We start from the raw sequence: 26,696 nt of genomic DNA on the forward strand, positions 1-26,696 counted from the left end.
ACTTACCAATCAAATACAATTTCCGATCGGCCCAAAGAGGCGTGTGAAGGAAAAGCTAAGGCTAAAAAGCTATTCGCTCTCGCTCAGAGAGGAATCGCTAGCTGCTGCTGGTCGCTGCTGTTGCCATCGATGTAACGCATATTAATTATTTAATTTTCTTTTTTTTTTTCGATTTTCTGCCCAGTTCCTTTTCCGATTCCGTTTACCCGAAAGTGGTTTAGTTGAAAAGGCTCTGGTTTTTACCGACTTTTACCGAACGAAAACGACGACACACACAACGAAATGCAAATGCAATACATAGCTTTCTCACTTGCTCACTCGCTTCTAGCTCACCCGCTCTCGCTTGCTCGCTCGCACAGCAGCAGCTCTTTGGTTTTCAATCAGATTTTTCTTTCTTATATTTTCTTATCGCGATGATTTTCCTCTTTTTTTGTATTTGTAAAAGAAGAACGGTCACCGATTTTTCACCAAGATTACGAACGCAATTGTGTTCTTATTCACCCCCTTCTCTTAATACCCCGCTCACTGAAAAATCCACAATAACAACAACAACAACGACAGTCTTGTTGGCAACAAATGAAATTCGCTATATGCTCTGCGCTGCTCTGCCCTTCGCAAACTAATGTGTATCCGCGATGGGTAATGGGTAACTTGATATTGATACGATTATTATTATTATTGTGATTATTAGCCGATAGAGCCGTTGGCGGTGACCGCAATTGGAAGACGATTGTCCCGCTCACTCAACGCAGTAAAATATTACTATTTTTCTCCGTCCACATCCACTTTGGCAGCAACAAAAGTATGTACGTCTCGGTCTCTCAAAAAAATTCACATTACGATACGGCAGCCATATTGAAGCAGTGTTGCCAACTAGTGTTAGTCCGAATGTACTAAAAATGTTCCTTGTAACCGGGAGAAAATACTAAAAATGGTAAAAAATTTTGTTGTTTCATCTCAAAAAATAAGTGTAATTGGCAAAAATATAAAATTGGTCGAGGTCGTTTTACATTTTTGTACATATAAAGTACCTTTATCATAATGTAGTTTAAGAATAATTGTTAGTCAAAGTTGTAATATACCAGACAGAAATCGGATCACAGTCTGGCAATACTGTGGCAAGAGATTCTGTGGAATAGAAGAAATTACATCAATTTAAGAGTAAACAAAGCAAAAATGTTACACTCTTAATTCAGCGTAACCGTTAAATTATTGAAAAGTAGACCAAAGAAACAAATAATCATCTAAAATGTAAACGTTTTTTTAACAAAAATTCAGGGCCTACACTTGAATAATGATAGCGATTTGATTAATATCGACCCAAGCTTTATATTATATTTATTAAACAGTTCATTATTTTTTCCAATTTTATTTCAAAAAATATTCATTTGTATAATAAACAATTTATCTAAATTAAATTAGTCACCATGTTTAAGGAGGAACTCCATTTGCAACAATAAAAACTGACAGTTAATGATAGCTCTCATTTGAATACATAACTAAGGTCTATTTACTGAAGTTTAATCCTTGCTTTACGTTTTTTCACTACTTTCAGAGGTTAGGCTAGCTTAGGCTAGCTAAACACTACTGATCGTCCCATTGTGAAAAAATATATTATAAATTAGCCACCATATATATGTAAATGAAGGATAATCCACCAGTAAACTTAAAACTAATTGTCAAAGATAATAAATTATATGATAGCAAAGTTAAGTCAAAATTGTAATATGTCCTATCTGGCTGTGATTCATCTGCCATCTTGGCATTCCCTATGCACTTTGTTCCTCTCTGATTTCCTATATAATTTATGACCACATATCACAATTTAGTGGATCGGTTGGGAGGCCTTAGAACTACTCTCGATCCACTTTCTAAGTAAATCGCCCGGCTGAATTGTAGGCTGTTGTTGGGGTAGAGCTGTCCTGGAGTATTGAAATTCACTTTGTACAATTGTAGGAGTTGGCGATGCAAGGGGAGGGTTAACTGACAGGTTACGCTGACTTCCGAGGGTCTCGGACCAGCCGTAGTCCCTCAATATCGGAGGTGAAGTTCCCCATTGGTTTTCTTGTCGGTGTTGCGACTCAAATCCAGACGATTGCGAAGAGGTGCGAGAAAGTTGCTGCTGCTGTTTCTCCTCGTAATGTCTCATTAGACTGGCAGTGCTTAGGTCCTGGTTGATATTTTGATTGGCCGCCACCCAGGCGCTTACATCAGCTCCACCAACATTTCTGCTCATGTGTGGCAATCGCGATGGCATCAAAAGGTTTTGCGAAGATCTAGTGAAAGGCTGATTTTGAGTCATGTTATTCGATCCATGACGATACCACTGGGACTCCATTGGTCTCATTGTCTTTTGTTGGAACATCATCCCGTTCTGTATTGGCGGAGCAATTAAGGTCGACGCTCCTCCATAGTTTGAAGACCAGGCCTGCTGTTCCATGCGTTGCTTCGACAGATGCAACGAATCTAGGGACAGCAAAGAAGCTGGTGGTTGAATAGTTCGCTGCGAAATTGTGGGGGCTGGTGAGTGGCAAATTGATCCAGAAGTCATCGACATATTGCCATTGCTGGTATTGCTGTATCCACTTAACTGCTGGCTAAGCATACTCAGCGTTTCCTCATCGCATTCATCCGCACAGAGACGATGGAAACTTTCGCAGGCGGACTCATCCTGATTCGCTTGTCTGAGCAGATTGGACTGGTTTGTGGCTAGCAAAACAAGGGTAAACACACTGCCCAACAGCTGTAAAAGTTCGTAAGACTATTAGATTTTCTCTCAAACGTGTGTTGAATTTACTTACTATAAAAGAGATCCCATCGATAAGAGGGGCTAGGATTTCGATTCCCGTTGCATATACACTCCACAGCAGCAGAGCAATGGTAAACCGCGTGAACTTTAATCCGTCGTTAATCTTGTGCAGAAAACTCAAGGCCAACATAGCATATGGATAGACACCAATGAAACAAGATGCAAAGGTCGCTTGTTGTACTTGCTGTTGGCTCAAGCCCACCGAATACAGCAATAGCTTGCCAAAAGTTCGACCGTATAATAGAAATTTTGTTGTGATTTCTCTTTGTTCCAGGAAATTTTCAATGCCCGAGGTCACCACACGGATAAGGGCTAGCACATGCGAGTAGGCATAAAACACGGCTAATCCAATGAATTTTCCGAGAAAGGTCGTAAACTGACTGGCTGTTCCATGAGGAAGGCGGCAGAGCAGGCACAGAATGTTAATTACAGTAAGGATGGTCATCAGAACGCGGTACCGCTGCAGTTTGTATTGCTTCTGGGCATTGGCTAAGCGGTTAAAGTGCGGCTGCTTAAGCATCGATGCTCCCTTGATAATATAGTTTAGGAACTTGGAGCTCAACACCATTTTCTTTTTCTCGTGCAGAACTTTATTCACATGCCGTTCGCAGCTACTGCACAGACGGAACTGCTTCTCCAGTCGTTCTCTACGGAAAAGAAGGTAATTTTAATTGTGCTACAATAGTAGTTCAGTTATGGAAAAATCAAGTCAAGTTTACATAATAAGTCATCAAAGGATTATATACCTATGTGAAAACGTATTTATGTTTACTTACCTGTAAGTTTTGAGCTCTTGGTCGAAGCGCGACTCATTTTTAGGTTCAAATTGCGATAGCTTTTCGACCTTCAGGCGCTGTGCCTCATTGCACTGGTCGCAAAGGCCATTTTTCTGGGCTGGAGGATTTGAGGACAGGAGATCCGAATAATATGAGTTGGCGCAAATGCTGGAGCTGCCCTTGGAGCTGTTCTTCTGGGAACCGATACTGCAGTCTCGCTGCGACGTCATGTCCCTGTTGTAGTCCCCATCCTTTGTAAAACCATTGTACTGCTCGCATTTCGGACAGGTCCAACTATTGCGATCCATGTAAGAAACTCGCGCGTTGCTATTGCAGAACCAGCAGTTCACCCGCGCATCGTAGCGTGACCTACGGATAGTCCAAGAATTAGTTATGATTACGAAATGAAGTTGTACCACTTACCGTATATTAATGAATGTCTTGAAAAGAAACGTGCCCGCCACAAAAAGAATAGCACAAATCGGTATGGCCGTCGCCGCCAGCGGTATTAGTATGGTTATCATGTTTTTAGTTTTGGGAGTTTAGCGCGCTTATCTATATAGTCTGACTGGCTCTTTTGCTGGTCATTGAGTCACTTAACTATCCAGATTTTAAGTTTTTTTTAACTAACGCCGGCATGGATACGGCATTAGCGCGCGCATAAAATAACCACAAATAATATCGCAATAAACTAGAGATGGCACAGATGATGCGATAGAATCCAAATTGGGTGGTCTGTGACACCTATCAACGGCGGTGAGGAAAAATAAAGGTGGTGATTCCTTTGAAATTATATTAAGTGTTGTTAGTTAAGTGTTATGTCGGATAATTAACTATTAAGTTCTGTGTCCAGTTTTCGGCACTATACAACCATTGAACAAACTTAGGACTTTTGAATTCACGTTAAAATTATATTCAAAAATACAATTATAAAATTATTTCACCACATATATTCTTGTATGCTTGAATATTAAAAATTTTAGTAAAAACCTAAGAAGTATAGTTCCCTTAAAAATAATTAAAAAAAAAATAACATTATGTTTAACCGCTTAATACAGATTTGACAACTCTGGTTAATTTCACTGTGGTCCTAGCGACTTACATATCTGGATTAAGTATCCGCTACATGGGAAAAGAATGGTATCGATATTTTGCCATTCATATATGTACACTTGCAGCGGTATATCATGAATCAAGAAATTTTTTCTTATACGACTTTTAACTGATGATTATGACAGAATGTTATGATGTCATGGTGTTTACTATATTATTTAGCTTTTCTTTCTCAGTAGGTAATCTCTTACCAGCAAAATAATGTTCATATCTACACATACATAAGGCTTAGTAAAACTTTAAAATTAAAAACATTTAGGCGTCTTGAAGAATTTTAAAGATTGATCCTAGGAAGAGGATAGTATAAAAAATGATAAAATGGTATAAAAATTATATTTGGTAGTTTTCCAATTTTAAAAAATGTCGGAATTAAGCCAACCATATGTTCCAAAGTAACAATCAAATAAGATTGGATAAATTTTTATCCTTTCGAGGTTACTTGCGTATTTCAAGTTGATTTTTAATGTAAATTCAATGGCTACTTAATAAGTTAATAATTCATATGGAATTATATGCAGTTCGTAACAGTGCAATGAAAATAATCGATATTGCCAAATCTCGATAGTATCGAATAAGCATCGACCTTAATCCCACCTCCAACGCACACTGCCGCTATATAAGCCCGCGCACTCGATGGCGGCTGCACTAATTTTTCCAAGTGTGTGAAGCGGACAGTTTGTGTTGTGTTCGACTGCTATAAGCGAAAGATAATTTTAAGTTAAAAGTTCAAAAACCTAAAACAAATACAAAATGAGGGAAATCGTTCACATCCAAGCTGGTCAGTGCGGCAACCAAATCGGCGCCAAGGTAAGTTTTTCCACTCAAATTTTCATTTTTGATTTTCATTCGAGAGTACAGTTGCCAAAATGGCGTCATTTTTGCACGACTTCGCTGTCCATGTGGCAAAAATTTGTATTGAGGCCGGCATTTTCACACACACACATTTGCATTTATGTATACCATCAAGTAAAGATGTGTGAGTGTGCGGTTTTTTGAGTCCCGGCATCTGTGTTTGTATATAATGTATACTGGTCTGATTTCAAAAAGATGCTTGCTATTTGTTGTTTCATTTAGGCATTTCGGGTCTAAAGTTTAGAACGAAAGTTTGTCACGCCCGAAATTGCGATAAAAACATGTTTTAGGGCCATTGACATTCGCATATGTACATACTTGTAATTATAGTTGGGTGTGTCTGCACTTACACCAATTTGCATCTGTGTGTGCGTGTTGCATGCATGAGTCATTTTCTCTTGGGCAAAAGACTTTCATAGTTTTCCACCGGTTGTGAAAGCCATTTCACTGCCCAGATGGTGAAGGGTACTTTTCTTTCGTCAAAACACGAAAGGTTTTCTACACCCATACAGACACAAGAGTTTAATGCTTTTGTGTATGTGTTTGTGTGTAAGCGTCGGCCGGTTTTTTATTTGCCGCTATGCGTCTTCTAAAGAGAAAACATGACGTCATTTTAACCTAAAATGGCTGAACCGGTCGTAGTTGACCGGTTCGTAAGAGTGTATAAGAGTTGTTCTTATACATAAATGGGAAGTATGAAGATATATATATATAAACATATATATTTGTATGTAGGCTGCATTAGCTGTTCTATCGATTTTCTTGCATTCCACACTCTAAATAACTTTTTTTGCACTACTTCATCGGCTTCTATCTTATCGGGAATGAAAACATTTTCTATTTTCTATTCATGATTACGTATAGTATAGGCAAATTCTGGTTCTCTTTTTTAAGCATACTTGCCCAAGTGCAACTTTATTTTTAAGAGCATACCAATCTGCAAAAGAGATGACCTTATATATGGAGGAATTTGCCATCTGTTTGTCTCTATCCCATTTTCTCTCATTCCCCTACATTAATATTAAGAACGGAGAAGGGCGGTGCTGCACATGCGTGTGTGTAACGGGACAAGATGAAGGTGACGATGATGACGAATCTTTCTAGTCCTTGCCCGAATAATCAATAGCCATATCCTGAGAATAGGCCGAAAACAACCCTCGGAAACGCCTTAAAACCCGAGCAGCTGCAACATAACAATTGTTGTGCCCAAGTATGGCTCTCTTTCTCTTTTGCCGGCTTAAAAAGGGAATTTTATATATAGAATCCGGTATGACGGTACCATTTCGATTTAACGAGTGTCAACCACGCACTTCATCCGTACCTATATGCCAATGACAGACTTATTTCAGTAAATTGTTTTTATTTGTTTACGCGACATAAACAACGACAATCGCAAAAACTTTTTTAGCTCTAAGGTGACGTAATGCCCTGAAAAACAGACGATTTATGCGCCAGATGGTCGGTAGTTAGAGCTGCAGTTTTAACCTCTCGCGGGCCAACGCCAACGCCTCTCTCCGAGTGGCACCTCCTCCTCTTCCTTTCTGTCTTACAGAGTGGGTCGAGATCCGAACAAAACCGGTGATGTAAGCCATCGGTAGCGGGGGCTTTTGGGGTGGTAGTAGAGACTGGCTGTGAGGTCGCCGACAATGCGTGGGGGCAGCAGACAGACAGATAGATAGTAGTCATACACCTCAGCTCAGCTTAATTCGGCCCACGCCCGAAGATTCAAGAGAGATCGTTCGGCGGAACCCAGTGACAGCTGCGCCTCGAGATCCGAAACGAAAACCCACGCCAGATGACGTTATCGTTGGTGGTGGAAACGCACCAAAAATGGCAGCGAATAAGTTATGTTAATCGGAGCTCGGCCCATACACAGAGTTTATGATGGCGTACATATAGCCAGCCGAGCCTAGACATATGTCTGTACATAATTGAGGCTTGTGCCCATTTATTCCAATCAATAAAGAGTTATATATAGACTGAGTTTTTCAACTACCCTGCAAACATTTTATTTAAGAAAGTATGACTTGTTTCGGGAGTAGCAAATATCTTAAATAGCTTTCAAAAGAAATTTCCCATTTCGCTGCTTAACTTAACTTTCACCAAATAAAGAAGGAAATTTTAGGGTAATTAGTTTTAGAATTTGAATTAAGTTTCTCCCTTTAAAACCATTTCAAGTTTTTAATAAATTCCAATGTAATTATTTCTAAAATTATTCTGGAAAATCTTTGACAATTTGAACTTCGTTAGCTATAAATGTTAAAATTATTGTTATATTTAACTAGTTTCATGCACCAAATGGTCTGAATTTTAGGAAACTTTACGACTATTGATTTTACGAGGTGACTCATTCGCAAGTCATTTCTCAAGATAGAGTTTGAAAAACACCCCTGTAAATCGATTTTCCGGCTGACTCATTTTTTCACAGACATTTGCTTAGCTTCTATGTCAATCCTCTTTCTAATCCTCTATTCATTATTTCTCATTTCTAATTGCAGTTCTGGGAGATCATCTCCGATGAGCACGGCATCGATGCCACCGGCGCCTACCATGGTGACAGCGACCTGCAGCTGGAGCGCATCAATGTGTACTACAATGAGGCGTCCGGCGGCAAGTACGTGCCCCGCGCCGTCCTCGTCGATCTGGAACCCGGCACCATGGACTCCGTGCGATCGGGACCTTTTGGCCAGATCTTCAGGCCCGACAACTTTGTGTTCGGCCAGTCGGGAGCCGGCAACAACTGGGCCAAGGGTCATTACACAGAGGGCGCTGAGCTGGTGGACTCAGTGCTCGACGTTGTCCGCAAGGAGGCTGAATCCTGCGACTGCCTGCAAGGCTTCCAACTCACACACTCCCTTGGCGGCGGCACTGGCTCCGGTATGGGAACCCTGCTGATTTCCAAGATCCGCGAGGAGTACCCCGATAGGATCATGAACACATACTCGGTTGTGCCGTCGCCCAAGGTTTCGGACACCGTTGTGGAGCCCTACAACGCCACATTGTCGGTGCACCAGCTGGTGGAGAACACGGACGAGACCTACTGCATCGACAACGAGGCTCTCTACGATATCTGCTTCCGCACCCTCAAGCTGACGACACCCACATACGGTGACCTGAACCATCTCGTTTCGCTGACCATGTCCGGCGTAACCACCTGCCTGCGTTTCCCCGGCCAACTTAACGCTGATCTCCGCAAGCTGGCCGTCAACATGGTGCCCTTCCCCCGTCTTCACTTCTTCATGCCCGGCTTTGCTCCTCTGACCTCCCGAGGCTCCCAGCAGTACCGCGCCCTTACCGTGCCCGAGCTGACCCAGCAGATGTTCGATGCCAAGAACATGATGGCCGCCTGCGATCCCCGTCACGGTCGTTACCTTACAGTCGCCGCCATCTTCCGTGGACGCATGTCCATGAAGGAGGTCGATGAGCAGATGCTGAACATCCAGAACAAGAACAGCTCGTACTTCGTTGAATGGATCCCCAACAACGTTAAGACCGCCGTGTGCGACATCCCACCCCGTGGTCTCAAGATGTCCGCCACCTTCATCGGTAACTCCACTGCCATCCAGGAGCTGTTCAAGCGCATCTCCGAGCAGTTCACCGCTATGTTCAGGCGCAAGGCTTTCTTGCATTGGTACACCGGCGAGGGTATGGACGAGATGGAGTTCACTGAGGCCGAGAGCAACATGAACGATCTTGTGTCCGAGTATCAGCAGTACCAGGAGGCCACCGCCGATGAGGACGCCGAATTCGAGGAAGAGCAGGAGGCTGAGGTCGACGAGAACTAAATTCGAATCGAAAATCAATCGAATTCTCGATCAATGTTTTGCGAAAAAAATGAAACGAGAACAAATGAATTCAGTTGTAATAGATTTGTTCTCTTAACAACGTAATCAATAAAGTCGGATCCAATTTTGTTCACAAGTCTAAATATTTATGGTTTTCATTGGGGAAAAAAGTAATAATTTTACTAATATTTTGTTTTGGAGATTTTATGGTTATCCAAGAGGTTTGTTTTCTTTGGAACAACAATGTACATTAAATAAGGCTGTGTGAATAATTATTTATGATAGTTTATCGTTTTTTTCTCTAATCCGGAGATTTATGTTTGTTTTATGGGAATTTCCTTGTCAACTGAACACAATAGGAATCTTTCCACCGGCTGGCTGGTCTATTTTGGTCTTGTGGGTATGTTTTGTGATTGATAATTTCATTCACAACATTGGTTTATTTTTAGATTTTTTATTTATTAGCAGATCATTACCTACCTCAACTCTTGAGCAAATGTTGCAAAAACAAAAATAATTCGCCCTTGAAGAGGACATGATATGATAATTATAACGGAGGAGTAAGCCTACGTCAAATTCATATTGTTTCGGCCTCTGGTTGAGTTGACCTTGTATGTATATAATGTTTGTAAACACCAGACAGATTCCCACTCGTGATTTTCATGTATATATGTAGGAGGCATGTGAATAACTCTTTTGATTTAAAAACTCCAAAATCCAATTGGCATGTGTCATATAGTAGTGAGTCATAATTCATAACCTTAATTCATGTTGTTCATGGAATAATAAAATAATTGATTTGTCAAAATAAGACATTAAACAGGTTGTATATATTTGTTTACTACGATTCTTAATAGATATCTTATTAAATCAATAGGTTTGTTTTAAATATACCATAAGAAGGCTCGCAAATAATAGTTTTTGTTATATGCTTAGAAAATGTCTTCTTATTTTAATTATGATTTTTTTTCTAGACTGTGTTGCTGGCATAATACAATTCAATATGTTTTTAGCAGTTGAAATAAAACTAAATTGTAATAAAAGTATTTATTATTTTTTTAATATTCAAAAATCGATAACTTGTCGACAAGCAACTATGCGTTTCCAGGGACACCAAAAACAGTGTGTAAAGTGTGTATTGATTGAACCAAATAACTTTTAACTTTTAATAAATGCATTCCCAGCTTTTTATTTAAGTTCACAGCAAGTAGTGAAGTACATTTTAACTAATCAATTAGTTCCTTAGCACAACTCGACGTTGTGCAACACTTATTTTTCGTGTGTGTGTGAGTTGTGGGGCAGTGTGTGAGTGTCACTGACTGATATTTGACAAGTAAGATAAAATATAAATAACAGGCAGATTTTTGCGATCTGTGCTAATCCTTAAACCGAATTCCCGCCCCAAGATGATAGCAATGGACGAGCAGCGCGGCGACAAGATCTATGGCGGATGCGAGGGTCCGGACGCCATGTACGTGAAGCTGATTTCCTCGGACGGCCACGAATTTGTCGTAAAACGCGAGCACGCTCTCACCTCCGGCACAATCCGGGCAATGTTGTCCGGCCCGGGACAGTTTGCCGAAAACGAGGCTAACGAGGTGCATTTCCGGGAGATTCCGTAAGTAGGGAGGATCCCCACCGGCTGTAATTTTCACCTGGGAGAGCCAAGTCATCGCAACTGTGACCTATTGACCGGCGACAAATTTGCACAGCTTTGTACATACATACAAATATGCGCCCATATTTATGTATGTACACATGCATGTGGCGCCATGCACACCCAACTAAAATGCACGGATTAAAGATTATTTGGAGTGATTCAAATCTCTCAGTTTTATACGTAATCTCCGGTACAACGACGGTCAAAAGTTTAGATCACAAATTAAAATACAATTAGTTCAATTTCAATGCTATATAGACATAATTGATTTTGAAAAAACTTTATTTTAATTTTTAAAGTCAGTTTTAAATCCATAAAAGACCATTTATATTGAGCATTTTTTATATAGCTAATTTAACGTAATTTTATTATAAATCGTAAAGAATGATTCAAGTTTTGGACTTCGAACCTGTTTCTATACCATTAAATTTTTAATTTCATAATAAAATGTATATTTAAGAACCCCTCGAAATCAAGTTATAATTGAAGATTAGTTTATATTGATTTCAATGGTTTTCAAACTATATAAGATTAGCCATTAATCATGTTTCATTATCTAAAAGATTAGATATATCTCAATTTCATAAAATTATAAAGTCAAAATGTCACTATTTATGTTCTGAGTAAAAAATTCGACCATTCTAATGTGTCAATATTGTTACAGAGCTATCTCCCAATGAGGCAATTGATTAAACCATTTCGTAAACAAAATCAGCTATTAATATTCTATATTATTTTCAGATCCCACGTCCTACAAAAGGTCTGCATGTACTTCACCTACAAAGTGCGTTACACCAACAGTTCTACCGAAATACCCGAATTCCCGATCGCTCCAGAGATCGCATTAGAACTTTTGATGGCGGCTAATTTCCTAGACTGCTAAATTATATTGGTTAATTTGAATTTACATTATTTACAAGTGAACGAAGAAAGGCTTGGATGAGTAAAGCTTAATTCGCCCATGTTAATTTGTAATGAAACGAAAAGATTGTCCCTGCGAGAAAATAAATTTCTGTTGATTTCCTAAAAGATCAGATTTGTAATACTCATTTTCAAAAAACATTGCTTTTTATTAAACATCAAGAAGAGTGTAAAAATTTTCAGATCTATTTGGAGTGCTTGGATCGGGATTTGGCGGCATTTTTGTTGCTTAACATGGCGAAGCGCATTTGCTGGATGAGCCATTGGACACCCTCTCCAAGACCTTCGCCGGATACAGCACTGCTTGAGCAAATATGCCAGGGTTTCTCCTTAATGTTTTCCAATCTAAGCGCTAAACACAAAGACATAATAGTATACTAATTTTTAATTGTTAAAGAAGTACTTAAATTAGATAAGCACCCGCTGCAATTTTTACACTGGATAGAGAGTCCTCCATATCCATTTTATTTCCATAGAATAGAATAGGCACAATTCGGTTGCACAAGTCAGGATGCTGTAGCACAAGATCCAACTCATCTTTAACCACCACTGAAATGGAATCATTTAGCAACGAGGACCCAAATTTCCTTTTATTTACCGACCGAATCTCATGCGGTCACTGGAATCAATAACGTATATTATACCGTGGCAGTTCTTAAACTGGTGCTCCCAGAGGTTTCTGTATCTGGTGGCACCGGACATATCGATTGCCTTGATGGAAACACCAGACATGCCTATTCCAAACGAATATGAATTATTTTACTTGATGCTTTCAATACCACTTCCACTTACTATAAAATTGCTCCACCATAAAGCCAACCGTGGGAACTACAATAGAGGTCTGCTCGCTAGACTTCTTAAAATGATTGATTATCGAGGACTTTCCACTGTTATTTAGTCCCAACACCAGAATCGTCATTTTATCCTTTTTTATCTTTATCAAATCAGCCAAATTGTGCAACATTCCCATTTTACTCTTAGACTGGCATCAGTTTTATTTTGTTTACGGCAATATTTCTGACATGTTTGGCCCTGCAAAGGACTTTCAATTGCCATGGAAACGATGGCATCGATTTATTGAAACTTTTTGCCACCTTCAACTTTGGTTGCGCTTCCGATTTGTTCGCCCACACAAATTTTCAAGTTCACCTCAAGCATGACATTGAATATTGGCTTAGAAAAAAAGGATAAGTGTTTGTCTGCCAAACAAGTTAAATTATGCTGGATATTTAAAACATAGTAAGATCGTCTTTAAAAGTATAAATTGAAGCGATGACAAATTTTTTAAAAATTTACATATGGACTTCATATAACAACCTACATCTAATAGCTCATTTCAAATAAATCTTTCTTTTGGCTAAATATCGCCTATCAGCATAGTTGCTATTCAATAAGTTTTGACTTCCGGTTGTGGGTCACTCAACATTTCGAGACATGTATTTCATTAAATCAAATTTAGTTTATTTCACAGCATTGCAATATCCTTTGGAATGTCAGAGACAAAAACAAACACTTTGCGTTAACAATGGCAAATGACTCCATTTGAAAATGTAGCTCTACTTCCATTTAAATATCCGGAAGTTTCTCTTACAAAACTGAATATGTATAAAAGTTACAAAAACTGTTTCAAATTGAGTAACTTTCCGCGATAAATAATATTGACCAGAAATACGAGTTTTACGTGTTGACACAAGCCAAGGTTTATTGTAGAATTCTTCTTAAAAAACATGGTTACGGGCAAAGCTTCTCTACTTCTTGGTGTTCAAGATGATACCATCATATTTCTGCTGGAACCACTTCATGGCATCCTCCTTGGTAAGGCGGTGCTGGAAGCCAACAGTGCCTGCCTTGCGCTTCCTGTGGTTCACGTTGTAGCCTGTAAAATAAAAAAGATACGGATAAGTAAAATGCGGTGGGGTAAATGCCGGGAAAACACTGTAGAAATTGTACCGTGGGCCTTGCATGGAATGCAACAAGTCCAACTAAGCACATCTTCTTTGATATGCGCACATTCACTGAGCATCAGAGCCTCGATTGGCAGAGATACCTAATTAAGTGCACGATTCCGGGCGAAGGTGGATGCTTACCAGGGCGGCCCAAGACAACGTAGAAGTCCAGACCGTAGATACCGATGGAGGGATCGTACTTGATACCCAGATCGATGTGTTCCTGGATGCCGAAACCGAAGTTGCCAGTGGAGGAGAAGTTCTCACGACGCAACTCGTACTCGCGCACCTTCAGGCCACGCTCCAGAATTTCCTCGGCCTTAGCACCGCGAACTGTGCAGTGGACAGCGATCTTCTCGTTACGACGGATACCGAAAGAACGCACGGTGTAGCGGGCCTTGGAGAACACTGGCTGCTGACCAGTCAGCTGCTCCAGCACCTGTTTATATTTATATAAAGAGTGTTTCTGTTAGCCGTCACAGGTCAAGGTTATGGGATTTATCTTACCTTAGCGGCACGGGTCAGCCTATCACCGGACTCGCCCACGCAAATGTTCAGGCAGAGTTTGCGGATGTGCAGATCCCTCATTGGGTTCTTCGCGGGATCGCGCTTAATCTTCTTAGTAACAGCCTGAAACAATCAAGGAATTTCGTCACTTATTGTGGTTCCATCGTAAACACACCGTATAAATTTCAGTGCTTCACATCACGTCGCACTTTTACATCCCAAAAATATGGTTGAAAATAAGTCGATGTGACCATAATTTGATTGTAAACCTACCGCCATTATGGTATGTAGGAGAGAAAGCTGCTCACAGGAATTCCTCGCTACAAATAAATGGTTTAAAAGTTGTTAAATAAAAATACCACCAAAAAAAAACGCGGAACACTCACCGGAAACTTGTAAGAAAAGAAGGAAAGGTTAGTGTGACCGCGCTGAGGCACGTAAAAGGGCCTAAAAATGGTCTGACACGTGCCGTAGTCGTGCTGTTATCGATCTATCGTGCTGTTGTGCGCAATGAGCCACATCACTAACTGTTAACAGAAAACAAATTGTTAAAATGGGGTATTCTTTTATTGTTTGGTACCGAATTTGGACAGCTGTTAGTCAGATATTTGCAAATATCCGACACATTTATAGAAAACAGGTCCTTTTCCTGAAGTCATTGAAATGATAATAATAATATTTATATAAGAATACAACAAAATTTTTAAGTTGTGCCATATTTATAAGGAACACGGTAATGCTTGTTTAGATACTTTTTAAAAAATGATATCGATTAAACAAAAAAAAATCAACAAATATCGATTTTAAATCCAGGTTTAACGGTATCATATTATAATTTATTCTGAGTCGTTAACTTTTATTAAACATCGATAATAGTTTATTTGAATCCATGTTATGCATAAAATTTTAAATGAAGAATTTGAAGACTTGAAGCATTAATTTCTTTTCAGAGCTTAGTCAATAGACTTCATCTTGCAGAGGTGGTTTACCGGTATCATCTTTACATCATCATTTATTTTGCAGACGAGGACGTCGCCCTCCTGCTTGGACAGCACTCTGCCCACAGACTCGCGCTCCTCTCCGTAAATTACCTTGAATTCATCGCCACTATTTGGTGGCACTGGAGCCAAGTGCTCGCTTACTACGGACACGCTGCGATCCTCCTGTCGTAAGAAAACAGAGCACACGCCGTTGGAAACGGTTCGTATGATGCCTGTTTGTCCAACAAGATCAGTATCTTCGTGTGTATGAATTCGAACTTCTATGTCCGTAGTACACCAATCGCCCATTGACGAATCCAGACTTGCTCCAGGTGTCTGAGGATTATACGGGGACTGCGGTATGCCACCCGGAGTATTGGGTGAATAGGTCGATGGCGACGGAGTGTTCATATAGCCAACCGGATAGGGGGACGGAGCAGGACTGGGGCTAGGATTGAAAGGACTATAACTCCTATCCGATCCGTAAAGAGTGCCCGGAGTTTGAGGGGCAAATTGAGAAGTCATCTGATAGCCCGGAGTACCTTAAAGATTTGCAAAAATTAAAAATTGTATAAAATCTATTAAATGCAAGGCATTTACTTGGATTATAGCCAGGACTCGGGCTGGGTTCTTCAAGGGAATAATCGAAGTCGTTGTTCCTGGCCGGCGTTGTGTTTGCAGTAGGATCCCAAGCTCCATGACGAGGCGTCATGCTGCCGTCGTGCGACGGTGTCATTGTACCATAAGGAGTACGAGTATCCGTATCCCAGTTGGGGGTTTGGCTGCCAACCAACGGAGTTTTCGACCCGGCAGCGGTATAGCTGGGAGTCTGGGCTCCGTAACCGGGTGTACGAGCTGGAGTGCGTCCATACGTGGAGACACTGCCCTCCTTTCCGGTAACTCCAACGATGGCAATGTGATTCCGATCTACCGAAATCGTCTGACATGAGGTATGCAGCTCCACGCGAGCTGTGCTCTCTGTTGCATCCTTAACAATTCCCACAGCGCCTTTGTAAGGTCCGCCACTAATTTTTATGGTTTTTCCTAAAATCTCTCGATCACGAGTTACACGGAAACCGCCTCGGCCGCCACGCGCACCTCCTCGTGCGCCACGACCCCCAGATGGATGCATAGGTGATTGAATGCGCGGTGACATAAAGCCTAAGCCACCCAGAGTGCCAGCATTATTAACGTTTGTCTTGCTGCCTCCAGCCAACTGCAAATGTCGGGTCTTGCACACAAAGATTCCACCGTTTTCCGTATACATGCGGCAATGAAGAAAGGCCAAACTGCGATACAGATGTTTGATCTCGCCGGAACGTCCCTGAATAAAGTCATTTAACGAAATGCTCCCAATTAAAACGTAGAGAATAACTTACAGCATGGGGACCCTCCATCACCTTAACTATATCTCTCCGGCGAATCTGATTCTGGTCGGCATCTAGAGCAACCGTATTACGGTTCTCCCTTCGCTTGTGCAACGCAGTTGGCTTGCATTCGATGCACTTGCCATTCATTCCCAAAACATGGAAGTTCTCCCGCTCCAATCGCACGATGACGCCCACATTCTGAGAGCTGTAATATCGCAATTCTTATTGAGGGTTTAGTTCGCATGTAAATAAATATTGAAACTCACTCAAGTTGCACTAAATCTCCCCATTGGAACTGGCCGAGGCAATCGACACCAGTGGCCACATCTGAGCACAGCTGCAAGTCCCTGGGCAGCACCTCTAACTCATGATTGGTTAGATCAGAGACAAGCACTACTCTTGAGGGTTCAACGCGAATAATAAGACCAGTCTCGCCCTCATAACGGCCGGCCAATACCCTGGCATGGTCTCCTGTCTTGAAGTACTTGCGCAACTCACTGGCTTTGAAAATCAAAGGATCCTGCAAAATTCACTTGTTAATATTCTTACTTATTGATATAGATTGTTTAACGAACCTTAAGATCTTGATGCTTGGGCATGACAGTGATCATCGTGCCGTCAATAGCCACAATCTTGGCCTGTAAGTTCTCCAAATCTCCCACGCAAACCTCAACATTGTCACCCATTGAGAATGAGTGAGCTGAAGTGGGATCGTCCTTGACGGTGCCCATTATTTCCAAGTTTACCTCTGTGAAAATAGTAGCTTAATTAAATTTATTTCAATGAGCTATGCACTTTTATAGCTTACCCTCCGGAGATTCTTCAAAACGTTCTAGCTCGGCCAGAGTGGGCTTCACACCTTCTGAAAGAATGGCTGACATGGTAAAGTTTTTGTAGAGAAAACCCTTTCGGGAATATCGGTTTCCCTCGAAGAGCAAGAAATCACCATCCGAATGGACTTCGCCTCCAATTGCCCTGGAGAAAAACTCAGTTATTTTTGTAATAAGAAAATTTAGAAAATATTTACCTTACTGCCTCTGGATCAAAAGGCTTTGCTGCAGGACGGCGTTTCTTCTTACGCTTGCTATCGTCACTCTCCTAGAATATATTAACAGTTTACTTTACGTTATTCTAGATTAGAAATAGTCGACATACCGTTGCAGTCGTCCTTAAGGCTCCACGCATACGTGTGTAGTCTATACGTGGCAGCAGCTTGAGATGCACTTGGTTTTGAGCCAGATCTACGTAGTCCACCTGTGCAATATCATCCTTGTAGAGGCCACGCTTTAGGCGCACCCATTGCTTGACCTTGAGGCCAACCTGCTCCTTGACCACTTTTAAAACATCCGTCATTTCCTTGATAGGCACCATTTCTTGCTTCCATTTGCCCATCCTGAGATTACCAACGTTTTCAATGCATGTTTTAACATGGGTCTGCTTGTAGGCCTCCAGATAAATGTAGCCTTTGACACCCTCTGGTGCAATGATCGATTTGATTTGCAGTGGATCATCTGTGTTTAAGTATGTTAAGAACTTCCTCATCAGGAGAAGAGCTGTTGCCTTCTCCTCTCCTATTCGACATTTCACCATCCATAAATTTGGATCCCTAGAAATTCGTATAATGAAATAGCTGTCTATTGGAAGAGGCCTAAGATACTCACTTGATGCCTGGCAATAAAGTTTGCTGGGTAATTTCATCAGACATCTCTTCACCGCCATCTCCAAAGTGACGTTTAGCAATAGACTCGTCAGCGTATTTCTTTCGGAGGTACTCTTCAATCTCGTCCTCTTTTTGGGTGCTAAATAATATAGGAAATAATATAGTACTATACTTGCTATTTGAATAATAATTTGCTTACTCCCAGAGGTTTGTGCCTCGTCGTCGAATTTCAATATCCCTGGCCGTGGGTCCCAGTTCATCAATCTCGTTGCCCACAATTCCAATCTCATTGGCCCCCTCTTCCCACTCTTCATCTTCATCGACCTTAAATAAATTAGAAAGAAATAGGTAAAAATTCATTTCCTAGTACTTGCGTTATAAGACCCACCTCATCGTCCACTTCGGCCTCGTCAATGATGAAGCCACCAAAGCGCTCCTTTTTCTTCTTTTTTCTAGGATGATCATCATTCTCTTCCTCATCATACTCCTCGGAATCAATATCCTCCCCTGGTGGCTCCTCCTCCTCCTCTCCAGATTCATCACTCTTGTCGCGTCTCTGTGGAGATTCAGAGCCAGATCTCGAATGCCCCGATTGAGAGCGGGATCTGGATCTAGAAACTGACCGAGATCCTCTGGAACCGGACCTTGATCGTGACCTTGACTTGGATCTGGCGCTGCGTTGCGACTTGTTGGAAATGGATCCATCTTCTGATCCACTATCGGACATATTACTGACTTCTGAGTCCGACATATTGGGCTACGTAGATCTGTAAAAGCACATACATACATTACAAAATAACACGCAAATTAGGTGCGAAACTGTGTTCCCCGCCAAATATAATATTTTTTATGAGGTGTTTGTAAGCTGCATTGTATCAGGGGCTCTTGTGGCGACAAACATACGCACTCCATATAACCTTATAATTTATTTTACCAGTGGCATATGTTTGGTTTTGTAACAATATAGTCCATGTAGAGCTCCATGAATACCAGGTATTCCAAGTACTGCATCAAACCTTCTAAAGCACAATCTACCAAATCTGTAAACGTGTGCGAGTCCGACGCTACCGATGCACAAAATGCTTTTTATATTTAAGGCCTTCTTATAAGAATAGACTAACGCATTAATTTGATGCATTTTATAATGTACTTGCCAAGAATGTCTTATAAAGTTGATACGTACAGTTTCCCTATTTGTTGAATTATATTTTCGGTACGAAATTGTGCAGCAGAAAAAAAAAATTGTACAACTTGACAGTTATCGATTGCTTTTCGATAAATAATACAAAAATACCAAGGAGGGAACTAGTTCTGTGAACTAACGACTATTCAATAACACAAACTTTTGGTACTTCATTTTAGCAATATAAAAAACGTAATCTGACAGTGAAATACAATTTTTAGAATATGGAAATATTTTAAATCTCTGGCTGTATATGTGACCAGAACTAGTGATTTTTGAAATTGAATACAACCCATGTGGATTAGTATCACCTTAGCGATTCGGTCACACTGGCTACTACGGAGAAATAAGTAATCATATTTTTAAAAATAACCATTTCTGGCTGATAAAGGCCTGCGGGCATCGACAATTCATTAGCTTGATTCGACGATGTGGCGGTGAAGTGGAAACACCGAAAGGTTTTCCTAGTAATTCAATTAATAACCATATCAACCCCTCACATCTGGCGCAGACTGTATGTATAAACAGATGCATATATGGGGATGTGCATGTGTGTGCGTACTACCACATACCGTATTTCCATAAACCGAGAGTTTGGCAATAACGAATATCATATCTGGCTTTCCCGACCAGATTAAAGAATTCGGTTATATAGCTCGCCGATCGAAGGCCCGTAACTCTGGCGTCGAAAGAGTGTGGGTGAGAGTGTGCTACTCGGGACAGTAAGGTGTGGTACCAACAGAACCAAAAAAAAAAAAACGAAGAAAACAACGGGGTGGTGGGAAAGTCACTCTTCTCTTCCACCTGTGAAGATTTGTGAAAAGTATTTTGTGCATTAGCCAGCTTGTTATTGTGTCATGCAATCGATATCTGTAACATATGCTTCTGGTATTTCAGGTTGAAGCTACTATCCGGAATCGCCCACTGTGCGGTAACTGTGGACCATGAACACCGCGGGAGCCAGCAGTCAACCACCGCCCACTAAAAATGAGTGTGAGTTTTGGTCTTCTACTTCGATTTCGGACCACAAAACTAAATGAAATATATGTCTTCAACAGTATTCCTCGAGGAGTATCTCATCCACGTGCATATGCCGAACAAGAGCTTCAAGGCTGTTCGGTTCAACGTCAAGGAGACCGTTTTCCATGTGATCCGGCGAACCGTCGAAGATCTCGGCACGGATGGACGGACGCCAAGTATCCAGCGATATGCCTGCCGTATGCTTAATATGATCACAAAAGAGGTGATCTGGCTGGCTAGGAGTACCTCGATGCAGAAGGTACTCACGCACATCCTAACACCAGGGTGTTCGAACGTGGACTGCCCAAATAACCAGGCAGAACTGGATGAAGCTCTGCTAGAGCACGGCCGAAGGATCACCGACAACAGGGTGTGGCGAGTGGAGCTGAGGGTGCGCTACGTGCCGAACAGTATTCAGGACCTCTTCGATGAGGACAAGGCCACATGTTTCTACTACTTCAATCAGGTAAGATGCATATCTAGATGGTACCTTTATCTGGACTTTATAAAGTACCTATTGTTATACGGAAAACTAATGACCAATTTCCTATAATTTCGATTCAAGGTGAAGGAAGACTTTATCCAAGCCAATGTCACATCCATCGACACTGAGGTAGCGGTGCAGCTGTGCTGTCTAGGCATCAGGCATTATTTCAAGAACATAACCGTTAAAGCTCCGGACAAGAAGCAGCACATTGACTACATTGAAAAGGAAATCGGTTTTAAAAGTTTTCTTCCCCAATCTGTGATAGCCACATCAAAGCCAAAGAATCTTAAGAAAATGATCCAAGTCGGTTACAAAAAAGTCTACAATTATAACGACATTGAGTATTTGACGCGGTAAGCATTCGAAAAGTTTAATGTCTCGTGTCCAGATTATATTTTATTTCCTGTTACAGGTTCTTCGATCTTTTGAAAAATATTTATTTAACAAACTTCGAGCAGTTCTCGGTAACTTTGAGCTCGGCATGGAATATTTCTGGAATTCTACACGTCGGTCCTCATATTGGTAATTATTATACAATATGCAAGGGGATATCATAACCTGATCCCTTTTTCATTATTTCCAGGAATCTCTTACCAGACTCATCCTCAGGCCAGCTTAAAGAATGTAGCTCAGTTTAAAGATGTTGTTTCTATTAAAACCTGCACTTTGCCAAAGGAAAAGTTGTCCAAGTCTAGCGAAAATACTACAGAATCTGAGATGCAAAACTTTAATTGCAATTGCCAGAAGATTAAAACGCAGATAAAAATATCAGCGTCCAACAATGTAGAGGATTTGGTTATAACGTGCAATGGTATAAATGTGAGTTTGCAATTTAGGTAATAATAACCTCTTTTAATTGCTTCTTGTGTTACTTTTAGACTGCTGAGAGTATTGCCGACCTTATTGACGGTTACTGCAGGCTGTTATCAAAAAATCTAGAGTTTACGATTTGGCAGCGAGAGACAACAGCATCGAGCGACGATAGCGCCAAAGCGCTGCCCAATGATTCCACATTGGAGTCCAACAATTCGACTCAGGGAAAGCCGATGCTTACTGATGATTATGCCGAGATTGGTTTACTGGAGGGTGAGGGCGATTACTCAACGCCAACCGTTCGTAATTATGAGTTGGACCGAGCCCACATTACCGCGAGTGCTAAAATTGGTGTTGGGCAGTTCGGAGATGTTTATGTTGGCACATATACTCTACCGAAATTGCCCAAGGGAAAGAACACCATAGGAAATGGCAAAGATAGCAATAGTGACCAAAGAAACGCCGATGCAAGACCTGATGTTATTCAAGTCGCGATAAAGACATGTAAAGCCAATGACGATCCCGAAAAAACTGAAAACTTTCTTGCAGAAGCTTGTAAGTTAAATATTCTTTTAATTTCTAGTTGAAGCTCTGAACTTTTGATCTTTTTTAGATATTATGCAGAAATTCGACCATCCCCATATTATTCGGCTCATTGGCATTTGTAGCGTAATGCCGATTTGGATAGTTATGGAATTGGCCAAGCTTGGAGAACTGCGCGCTTATTTAAAGACAAACAGCGACAGGTGATACTAAAACATAATTGATTGATTCACTTAATATTGCTTTATCTTTGTGTAGGTTAAGTCATGGTACCCTACTAAAGTATTGCTACCAGTTGTCGACTGCTCTTAGTTATTTGGAATCTAAAAAGTTTGTACACAGAGATATAGCTGCTCGTAATGTGCTTGTCAGCTCCCCAACATGTGTTAAGGTAATTTACAATACCTTTTTATGTTTAGCTTATAAAAATATGTAAATATATTTGCAGTTGGCTGATTTTGGATTATCACGTTGGGTTTCTGATCAATCGTATTATCATTCAACTCCCACAGGTAAGATATCCCTTATATTTTGTTTTGCGCTTATAAATAATAAGTTATTTTCTTTTAGTTGCCCTTCCCATTAAATGGATGTCCCCCGAGTCTATCAACTTTAGAAGATTCACCACAGCTAGTGATGTGTGGATGTTTGGTTGGTAAAATATTTAGTGTTCCATTCCTTGTTGCTAAATAAATTACTTTATTAGGGGTCTGTATTTGGGAAATACTCATGCTTGGAGTAAAGCCTTTTCAAGGTGTGAAGAACAGCGATGTAATCTTAAAGCTGGAAAATGGAGAGCGCCTACCATTGCCTCCAAATTGTCCGCCCCGGCTATATTCTTTAATGTCTCAGTGCTGGGCGTATGAACCCCTGAAACGACCAAATTTTAAGCGGATCAAGGAAACTCTACAGTAAGTTTAACAAAAAGCCAACCAATTCCTTAATTAATAATTATATTTTTATTTTTTAGTGAAATTCTTATCGAGGACAGCATTAATTCTTCGGAAACTCTAAAAAGGGAGCAACGAAAAGTGGCATCCATGTCATGGGTGGGCAGTGACGACATTGACATTCCGCCATCGAAACCTTCAAGGGCGATGCATGATTCTGGTATTTTAATAAAACTTAACTATTTTATTTTAAACCATAAACGATTTAATTTATTGCAGACATAACTGGCTTAATGCCGGAAACAACGGCTCTACCTCAGACCTACATTATTGCACAAAATCCCGCGGTGCTGGCGAAACTAATGATGGAGAACCAAAAACGAGGAATCAATCCAGCCGCATACACCACACCAGCTTCGGTATTTAATACTCTAGCCGTAGGATTAGATGACAGCAAATCAGATGTTTCACTTAAGACAACAAAGCTACCAGCAGCAGATTTGTTTAAACTAGATCCCATCGCAGAATCCGAAAGGCTTAGATCCCAATTTTCTATTAACAGCAGTCCTAGTCAAATGGCTAACCCCCTAAACGCTTTAGCCAACCCCCTTGAATCTCCTAGTCCCAACCAAGCAGGAATGTTTACGGGCAGTTTGCCCTCAAAGAATAGCTTCGTCGTTTGTCCACCTCAAACAGAGGATCAAATCCAAGCAGAAAACACCTCAAATCCATCAATGTCAAAGGTTGCTGGATATAGCCTATATGGCAGTTTGGAGAGACACCAACCGCCACCAGCAAAGTCCATACACTCGAAAGGCGGTAGTTTGGAACGCCACCAATCATTGATGTCGGCTCAAAATCTAGTTTTTTACAATACGAAGCCGCCGCATTGCACTAACACGGCAGAACGTTCGAGAAGCATGGAGCGGAACACCTACTTTCATGCATATCGCCAGCAGATGAAAACCTCCATCGAATGCGAAGCTCTGCCCGAGGAAATCTACGATTTCGGTGGTGTCGGCCTTAAGACCTGTGTGTCTGCCAAGCAGCAGCCCAAATTCAGTCCAATGATAAATATGCGGCCAGTTGAAATTGGTCCGGTACAAGCAACAGATTGCATTGTAATGAATCCAAATGTACCAATGGGGCCTGCGATGGATTCATTTAGGGTCATATCTCCACACAACATGGACGAAGCTCTAAGAAATCAGAGGGAATTGGAGCGACAGTGGATAGTTTCAGGTCCACAAAATATGGTGGTGCCACCTAACATTTCTGAAGGAGCTGCTTGCATGGCCACTCTGCAAGCCGAGGCTATGGGAAACCAGGTTTGGCCCTAATGTTGGACAGTTGGCAGCTAAGCGTTTGCATTTCCTTTTTATTTCCCTTTTGTTTCCTCTTCAGTTGGTTTTTTTTAAATATTTAGTAAAGACGTTGAGTTTGATTTAATTTCTTTAAGTTTTTGTTAAGGTATTTAAAGTTTTTTATAAAGTGGTAATAACAATTTTCAATTTTCAGGCAATGCACAATGTATTGGGTGAAAAGCTACGACAACAGCAAAAGGATAGCAACAGCGATAGCGAATGGTTAATCCAAGAGGAATTGCTGGTAAGTAATAATACATTACTTAAAGTAGAAGATATTATAGAATAATTTATTTCAGCGGCAGAGGTCTTGTTCAATACCCCAAGGATCTATTAATGATCATCAGGCACAAATGTTTAAACTTGACTTCATGTCAGCTGGACCTTCTAGTTTACCAGACTGCTCGAATTCCAGTTCTCGACCCATGACTCCAAATGCCAATCTCGTTTCGCTGAAGTCAAACAACTCCTCGGCGGATCACTTGTCTGGCTTAACATCTGGTGACGAACACATTGGTTCGAATTCCCGAAACGTTGGCAATGCAGTTTCAAGTCGACCAATGAACCGCGCAGATGACGAAGTCTATTGCGCCACCACTCTAGTGGTCAAATCAATAATGGTGCTGTCACAAGGTGTGGAGAAAGCTAATACTGAAGGTTATTTGGAACTTGTTAAAAATGTAGGCGTCAAGCTGAGAAACCTGCTCACATCTGTTGACAAAATATCCGTGATTTTCCCAGCACAGGCCCTTAAGTAAGCCAATTGATAATTTATTTTTTATATTTTATTAATTAACTATATTTTAATTAATTAGGGAAGTGCAAATGGCACATCAAGTACTTTCCAAAGACATGCATGAACTGGTCTCAGCGATGCGATTAGCTCAGCAATATAGCGATACTACCCTGGATTGCGAATATCGCAGGTAAGTGTTAATAACTGTTATTAATTTTGATGTTAAATAATTCTAATTCGGTTTTGTATTGAAGGAGTATGTTGTCTGCTGCCCATATATTGGCTATGGATGCTAAAAACCTGTATGATGTCGTCGATTCGATTCGAAAGCGCTATCAGCACCTATTCCCGCCATTCGCAACAAAAGAATCCAGCAATTCATCAAGTTTTGAATCAACTTCTGGCTCCATTGTCACGGAGCCAATAAATGAGCTCGGTGGTGGATATCTTAAGACGAGCACATCTGGAGATTTACTACAAAATACTGGGATATATGATAATGATTTGCATCATAGCTTTAGCTCTCAGTTGCAGTTGCAAAATCCAACCACCAGTATCGATTCTACCGGTGGAGGTAGCTTGCAAAGAGGGATGAGCATTGGATTGGACACCACCAGGTCGACAAATGAACCGTTGCGAATTGTTGAGGAGACTCTGGGCAGCCCGGGTGAACATATGTACTGTAATACGTCAGCCTTGCACGGTCACGCGTAACTCTTAAGGCGCACGTGTTTCGAGTCTGCGAAGATAGATATTAACCTAAAGACCTAACCTAATGTACATACTTAAAATTTATATATCAAGATATGTATATCAATCGAACTATATAGCGAATAATTCGCTTATCTACGTACGGAATATACATAGCTCTGAACATACTTACTCACTAAAGTTTGACGAGACTCCAACTCGGCCGGCCGCATTCTCACATCGTCATGTAGTCAAAATAATTTAAGAAACAAAGACACGTTTTTGAATGAAGATGGCTAGTAATAATATTTATAGGTAATATACTCGATCTAATGCAACTAAAAATTAATTTCTTCATAATTTTGGGTGTGTTTTAAGACATTTATATTGTGATTTATAGTTTACCATGATAAGCTTTACTAAAAGCAAGTTATTTTGGTGCAAGGTTTAATCACAAAAAAATAAAGCGAATTACTAAACAAAAAGCGAATCATCTTTTTTGGCTTATAATTGTAGATTTAACTTTAAAACAAGTTTATCAAGTTATTGGGTAAACAATTTTATTTATCCCCATAGCAGGTTCTAATTTAA

The 26,696-nt window shown here is 40.7% G+C and overlaps 8 protein-coding genes across 16 annotated transcripts in view; 3 read left to right on the forward strand and 5 right to left on the reverse strand.

Annotated features, from left to right (window-relative positions):
• LOC108109029 (MAP/microtubule affinity-regulating kinase 3) overlaps nucleotides 1–865 on the reverse strand; it is a 31,417-nt gene extending 30,552 nt beyond the window's left edge. For 3 of the 5 annotated variants that reach the window (XM_017217325.2, XM_017217323.2, XM_017217324.2), the window contains exon 1: nucleotides 7–864. The gene's annotated coding sequence lies outside the window, so the exon portion shown is untranslated. Of the gene's footprint in view, nucleotides 1–6 lie in introns of all 5 variants that reach the window. The other 2 variants (XM_017217306.2, XM_017217322.2) reach the window with 2 other exon arrangements.
• Nucleotides 866–1,335: 470 nt separating this feature from the next.
• Nucleotides 1,336–4,250, reverse strand: LOC108109279. The gene is made up of 4 exons (XM_017217771.2): nucleotides 4,009–4,250; nucleotides 3,586–3,954; nucleotides 2,802–3,456; nucleotides 1,336–2,743 (listed from the first exon to the last, which is right to left on the reverse strand). The coding sequence occupies exons 1-4, from the start codon at nucleotides 4,107–4,109 to the stop codon at nucleotides 1,826–1,828; spliced, it is 2,043 nt and encodes a 680-aa protein (XP_017073260.1). The 5' UTR covers nucleotides 4,110–4,250; the 3' UTR covers nucleotides 1,336–1,825.
• A 1,090-nt stretch (nucleotides 4,251–5,340) lies between these two features.
• On the forward strand, nucleotides 5,341–9,478 carry LOC108109158 (tubulin beta-1 chain). The gene is made up of 2 exons (XM_017217579.2): nucleotides 5,341–5,505; nucleotides 8,049–9,478. The coding sequence occupies exons 1-2, from the start codon at nucleotides 5,449–5,451 to the stop codon at nucleotides 9,333–9,335; spliced, it is 1,344 nt and encodes a 447-aa protein (XP_017073068.1). The 5' UTR covers nucleotides 5,341–5,448; the 3' UTR covers nucleotides 9,336–9,478.
• A 1,079-nt stretch (nucleotides 9,479–10,557) lies between these two features.
• On the forward strand, nucleotides 10,558–12,024 carry LOC108109237 (elongin-C). Of its 2 annotated transcripts, XM_017217710.1 has the most exons (3): nucleotides 10,558–10,668; nucleotides 10,742–10,953; nucleotides 11,737–12,024. In XM_017217710.1, exons 2-3 carry the CDS (start codon nucleotides 10,742–10,744, stop codon nucleotides 11,876–11,878), a joined length of 354 nt encoding a protein of 117 aa, XP_017073199.1. In that variant the 5' UTR covers nucleotides 10,558–10,668; the 3' UTR covers nucleotides 11,879–12,024. The 2 variants fall into 2 exon arrangements, with proteins under 2 accessions (XP_017073199.1, XP_017073200.1); XM_017217711.1 differs by lacking the exon at nucleotides 10,558–10,668 and having other exon boundaries at nucleotides 10,677–10,953.
• A 77-nt stretch (nucleotides 12,025–12,101) lies between these two features.
• Nucleotides 12,102–13,465, reverse strand: LOC108109235 (ADP-ribosylation factor-like protein 6). The gene is made up of 4 exons (XM_017217707.2): nucleotides 12,709–13,465; nucleotides 12,519–12,650; nucleotides 12,337–12,465; nucleotides 12,102–12,268 (listed from the first exon to the last, which is right to left on the reverse strand). The coding sequence occupies exons 1-4, from the start codon at nucleotides 12,884–12,886 to the stop codon at nucleotides 12,102–12,104; spliced, it is 606 nt and encodes a 201-aa protein (XP_017073196.1). The 5' UTR covers nucleotides 12,887–13,465.
• A 120-nt stretch (nucleotides 13,466–13,585) lies between these two features.
• LOC108109236 (60S ribosomal protein L11) lies at nucleotides 13,586–14,689 on the reverse strand. Its single transcript, XM_017217709.1, has 4 exons — nucleotides 14,643–14,689; nucleotides 14,370–14,492; nucleotides 14,004–14,301; nucleotides 13,586–13,792 (listed from the first exon to the last, which is right to left on the reverse strand). The coding sequence occupies exons 1-4, from the start codon at nucleotides 14,646–14,648 to the stop codon at nucleotides 13,665–13,667; spliced, it is 555 nt and encodes a 184-aa protein (XP_017073198.1). The 5' UTR covers nucleotides 14,649–14,689; the 3' UTR covers nucleotides 13,586–13,664.
• Nucleotides 14,690–15,183: 494 nt separating this feature from the next.
• LOC108109081 (transcription elongation factor SPT5) lies at nucleotides 15,184–19,661 on the reverse strand. Of its 2 annotated transcripts, none has more exons than XM_017217445.1 (12): nucleotides 19,563–19,661; nucleotides 18,768–19,146; nucleotides 18,579–18,703; nucleotides 18,381–18,518; nucleotides 17,875–18,325; nucleotides 17,747–17,817; nucleotides 17,528–17,694; nucleotides 17,295–17,467; nucleotides 16,986–17,239; nucleotides 16,729–16,924; nucleotides 15,950–16,673; nucleotides 15,184–15,891 (listed from the first exon to the last, which is right to left on the reverse strand). In XM_017217445.1, exons 2-12 carry the CDS (start codon nucleotides 19,128–19,130, stop codon nucleotides 15,323–15,325), a joined length of 3,231 nt encoding a protein of 1,076 aa, XP_017072934.1. In that variant the 5' UTR covers nucleotides 19,131–19,146; nucleotides 19,563–19,661; the 3' UTR covers nucleotides 15,184–15,322. The 2 variants fall into 2 exon arrangements, with proteins under 2 accessions (XP_017072934.1, XP_017072935.1); XM_017217446.1 differs by having other exon boundaries at nucleotides 19,534–19,637.
• Nucleotides 19,662–19,827: 166 nt separating this feature from the next.
• LOC108109080 (focal adhesion kinase 1) lies at nucleotides 19,828–26,595 on the forward strand. 3 transcript variants are annotated; one of them, XM_017217443.1, is made up of 18 exons: nucleotides 19,828–19,912; nucleotides 20,460–20,555; nucleotides 20,621–21,048; nucleotides 21,148–21,422; nucleotides 21,482–21,591; nucleotides 21,653–21,888; nucleotides 21,948–22,437; nucleotides 22,496–22,628; nucleotides 22,684–22,816; nucleotides 22,874–22,937; nucleotides 22,996–23,076; nucleotides 23,132–23,336; nucleotides 23,396–23,535; nucleotides 23,595–24,643; nucleotides 24,834–24,923; nucleotides 24,979–25,433; nucleotides 25,495–25,605; nucleotides 25,670–26,595. In XM_017217443.1, exons 2-18 carry the CDS (start codon nucleotides 20,507–20,509, stop codon nucleotides 26,127–26,129), a joined length of 4,509 nt encoding a protein of 1,502 aa, XP_017072932.1. In that variant the 5' UTR covers nucleotides 19,828–19,912; nucleotides 20,460–20,506; the 3' UTR covers nucleotides 26,130–26,595. The 3 variants fall into 3 exon arrangements, with proteins under 3 accessions (XP_017072932.1, XP_017072933.1, XP_017072931.1); XM_017217444.2 differs by having other exon boundaries at nucleotides 19,830–19,912; nucleotides 23,595–23,734; XM_017217442.2 differs by lacking the exon at nucleotides 19,828–19,912 and adding an exon at nucleotides 20,102–20,289.
• Nucleotides 26,596–26,696: the final 101 nt, after the last annotated feature.

Source organism: Drosophila eugracilis, unplaced genomic scaffold, assembly GCF_018153835.1.
Source record: "Drosophila eugracilis isolate 14026-0451.02 unplaced genomic scaffold, ASM1815383v1 contig_1765, whole genome shotgun sequence".
Classification (NCBI taxonomy): domain Eukaryota; kingdom Metazoa; phylum Arthropoda; class Insecta; order Diptera; family Drosophilidae; genus Drosophila; species Drosophila eugracilis.

Excerpts from the sequence above, each read along its gene's own strand:
- LOC108109236 (XM_017217709.1), bottom strand. Across the intron at positions 14,302-14,369 it reads GGCTGACCCGTGCCGCTAAG|GTGCTGGAGCAGCTGACTGG; the intron begins GTAAGATAAATC and ends AAATATAAACAG. Across the intron at positions 13,793-14,003 it reads CGTTGTCTTGGGCCGCCCTG|GCTACAACGTGAACCACAGG; the intron begins GTAAGCATCCAC and ends TTTATTTTACAG.
- LOC108109235 (XM_017217707.2), bottom strand. The coding sequence starts at position 12,886 with ATGGGAATGTTGCACAATTTGGCTGATTTGATAAAGATAAAAAAGGAT. Across the intron at positions 12,651-12,708 it reads TATGGTGGAGCAATTTTATA|GCATGTCTGGTGTTTCCATC; the intron begins GTAAGTGGAAGT and ends CGTTTGGAATAG. Across the intron at positions 12,466-12,518 it reads CAGTGACCGCATGAGATTCG|TGGTGGTTAAAGATGAGTTG; the intron begins GTCGGTAAATAA and ends ATTCCATTTCAG.
- LOC108109279 (XM_017217771.2), bottom strand. The coding sequence starts at position 4,109 with ATGATAACCATACTAATACCGCTGGCGGCGACGGCCATACCGATTTGT. Across the intron at positions 3,955-4,008 it reads AAGACATTCATTAATATACG|GTCACGCTACGATGCGCGGG; the intron begins GTAAGTGGTACA and ends GACTATCCGTAG. Across the intron at positions 3,457-3,585 it reads CAAGAGCTCAAAACTTACAG|AGAACGACTGGAGAAGCAGT; the intron begins GTAAGTAAACAT and ends TCTTTTCCGTAG.
- LOC108109080 (XM_017217443.1), top strand. The coding sequence starts at position 20,507 with ATGAACACCGCGGGAGCCAGCAGTCAACCACCGCCCACTAAAAATGAG. Across the intron at positions 20,556-20,620 it reads ACCGCCCACTAAAAATGAGT|TATTCCTCGAGGAGTATCTC; the intron begins GTGAGTTTTGGT and ends TGTCTTCAACAG. Across the intron at positions 21,592-21,652 it reads ACACGTCGGTCCTCATATTG|GAATCTCTTACCAGACTCAT; the intron begins GTAATTATTATA and ends CATTATTTCCAG.
- LOC108109158 (XM_017217579.2), top strand. The coding sequence starts at position 5,449 with ATGAGGGAAATCGTTCACATCCAAGCTGGTCAGTGCGGCAACCAAATC. Across the intron at positions 5,506-8,048 it reads GCAACCAAATCGGCGCCAAG|TTCTGGGAGATCATCTCCGA; the intron begins GTAAGTTTTTCC and ends TTCTAATTGCAG.
- LOC108109081 (XM_017217445.1), bottom strand. The coding sequence starts at position 19,130 with ATGTCGGACTCAGAAGTCAGTAATATGTCCGATAGTGGATCAGAAGAT. Across the intron at positions 18,704-18,767 it reads AGGCCGAAGTGGACGATGAG|GTCGATGAAGATGAAGAGTG; the intron begins GTGGGTCTTATA and ends AATTTATTTAAG. Across the intron at positions 15,892-15,949 it reads GAGTCCTGGCTATAATCCAA|GTACTCCGGGCTATCAGATG; the intron begins GTAAATGCCTTG and ends CAAATCTTTAAG.
- LOC108109237 (XM_017217710.1), top strand. The coding sequence starts at position 10,742 with ATGATAGCAATGGACGAGCAGCGCGGCGACAAGATCTATGGCGGATGC. Across the intron at positions 10,954-11,736 it reads GTGCATTTCCGGGAGATTCC|ATCCCACGTCCTACAAAAGG; the intron begins GTAAGTAGGGAG and ends TATTATTTTCAG.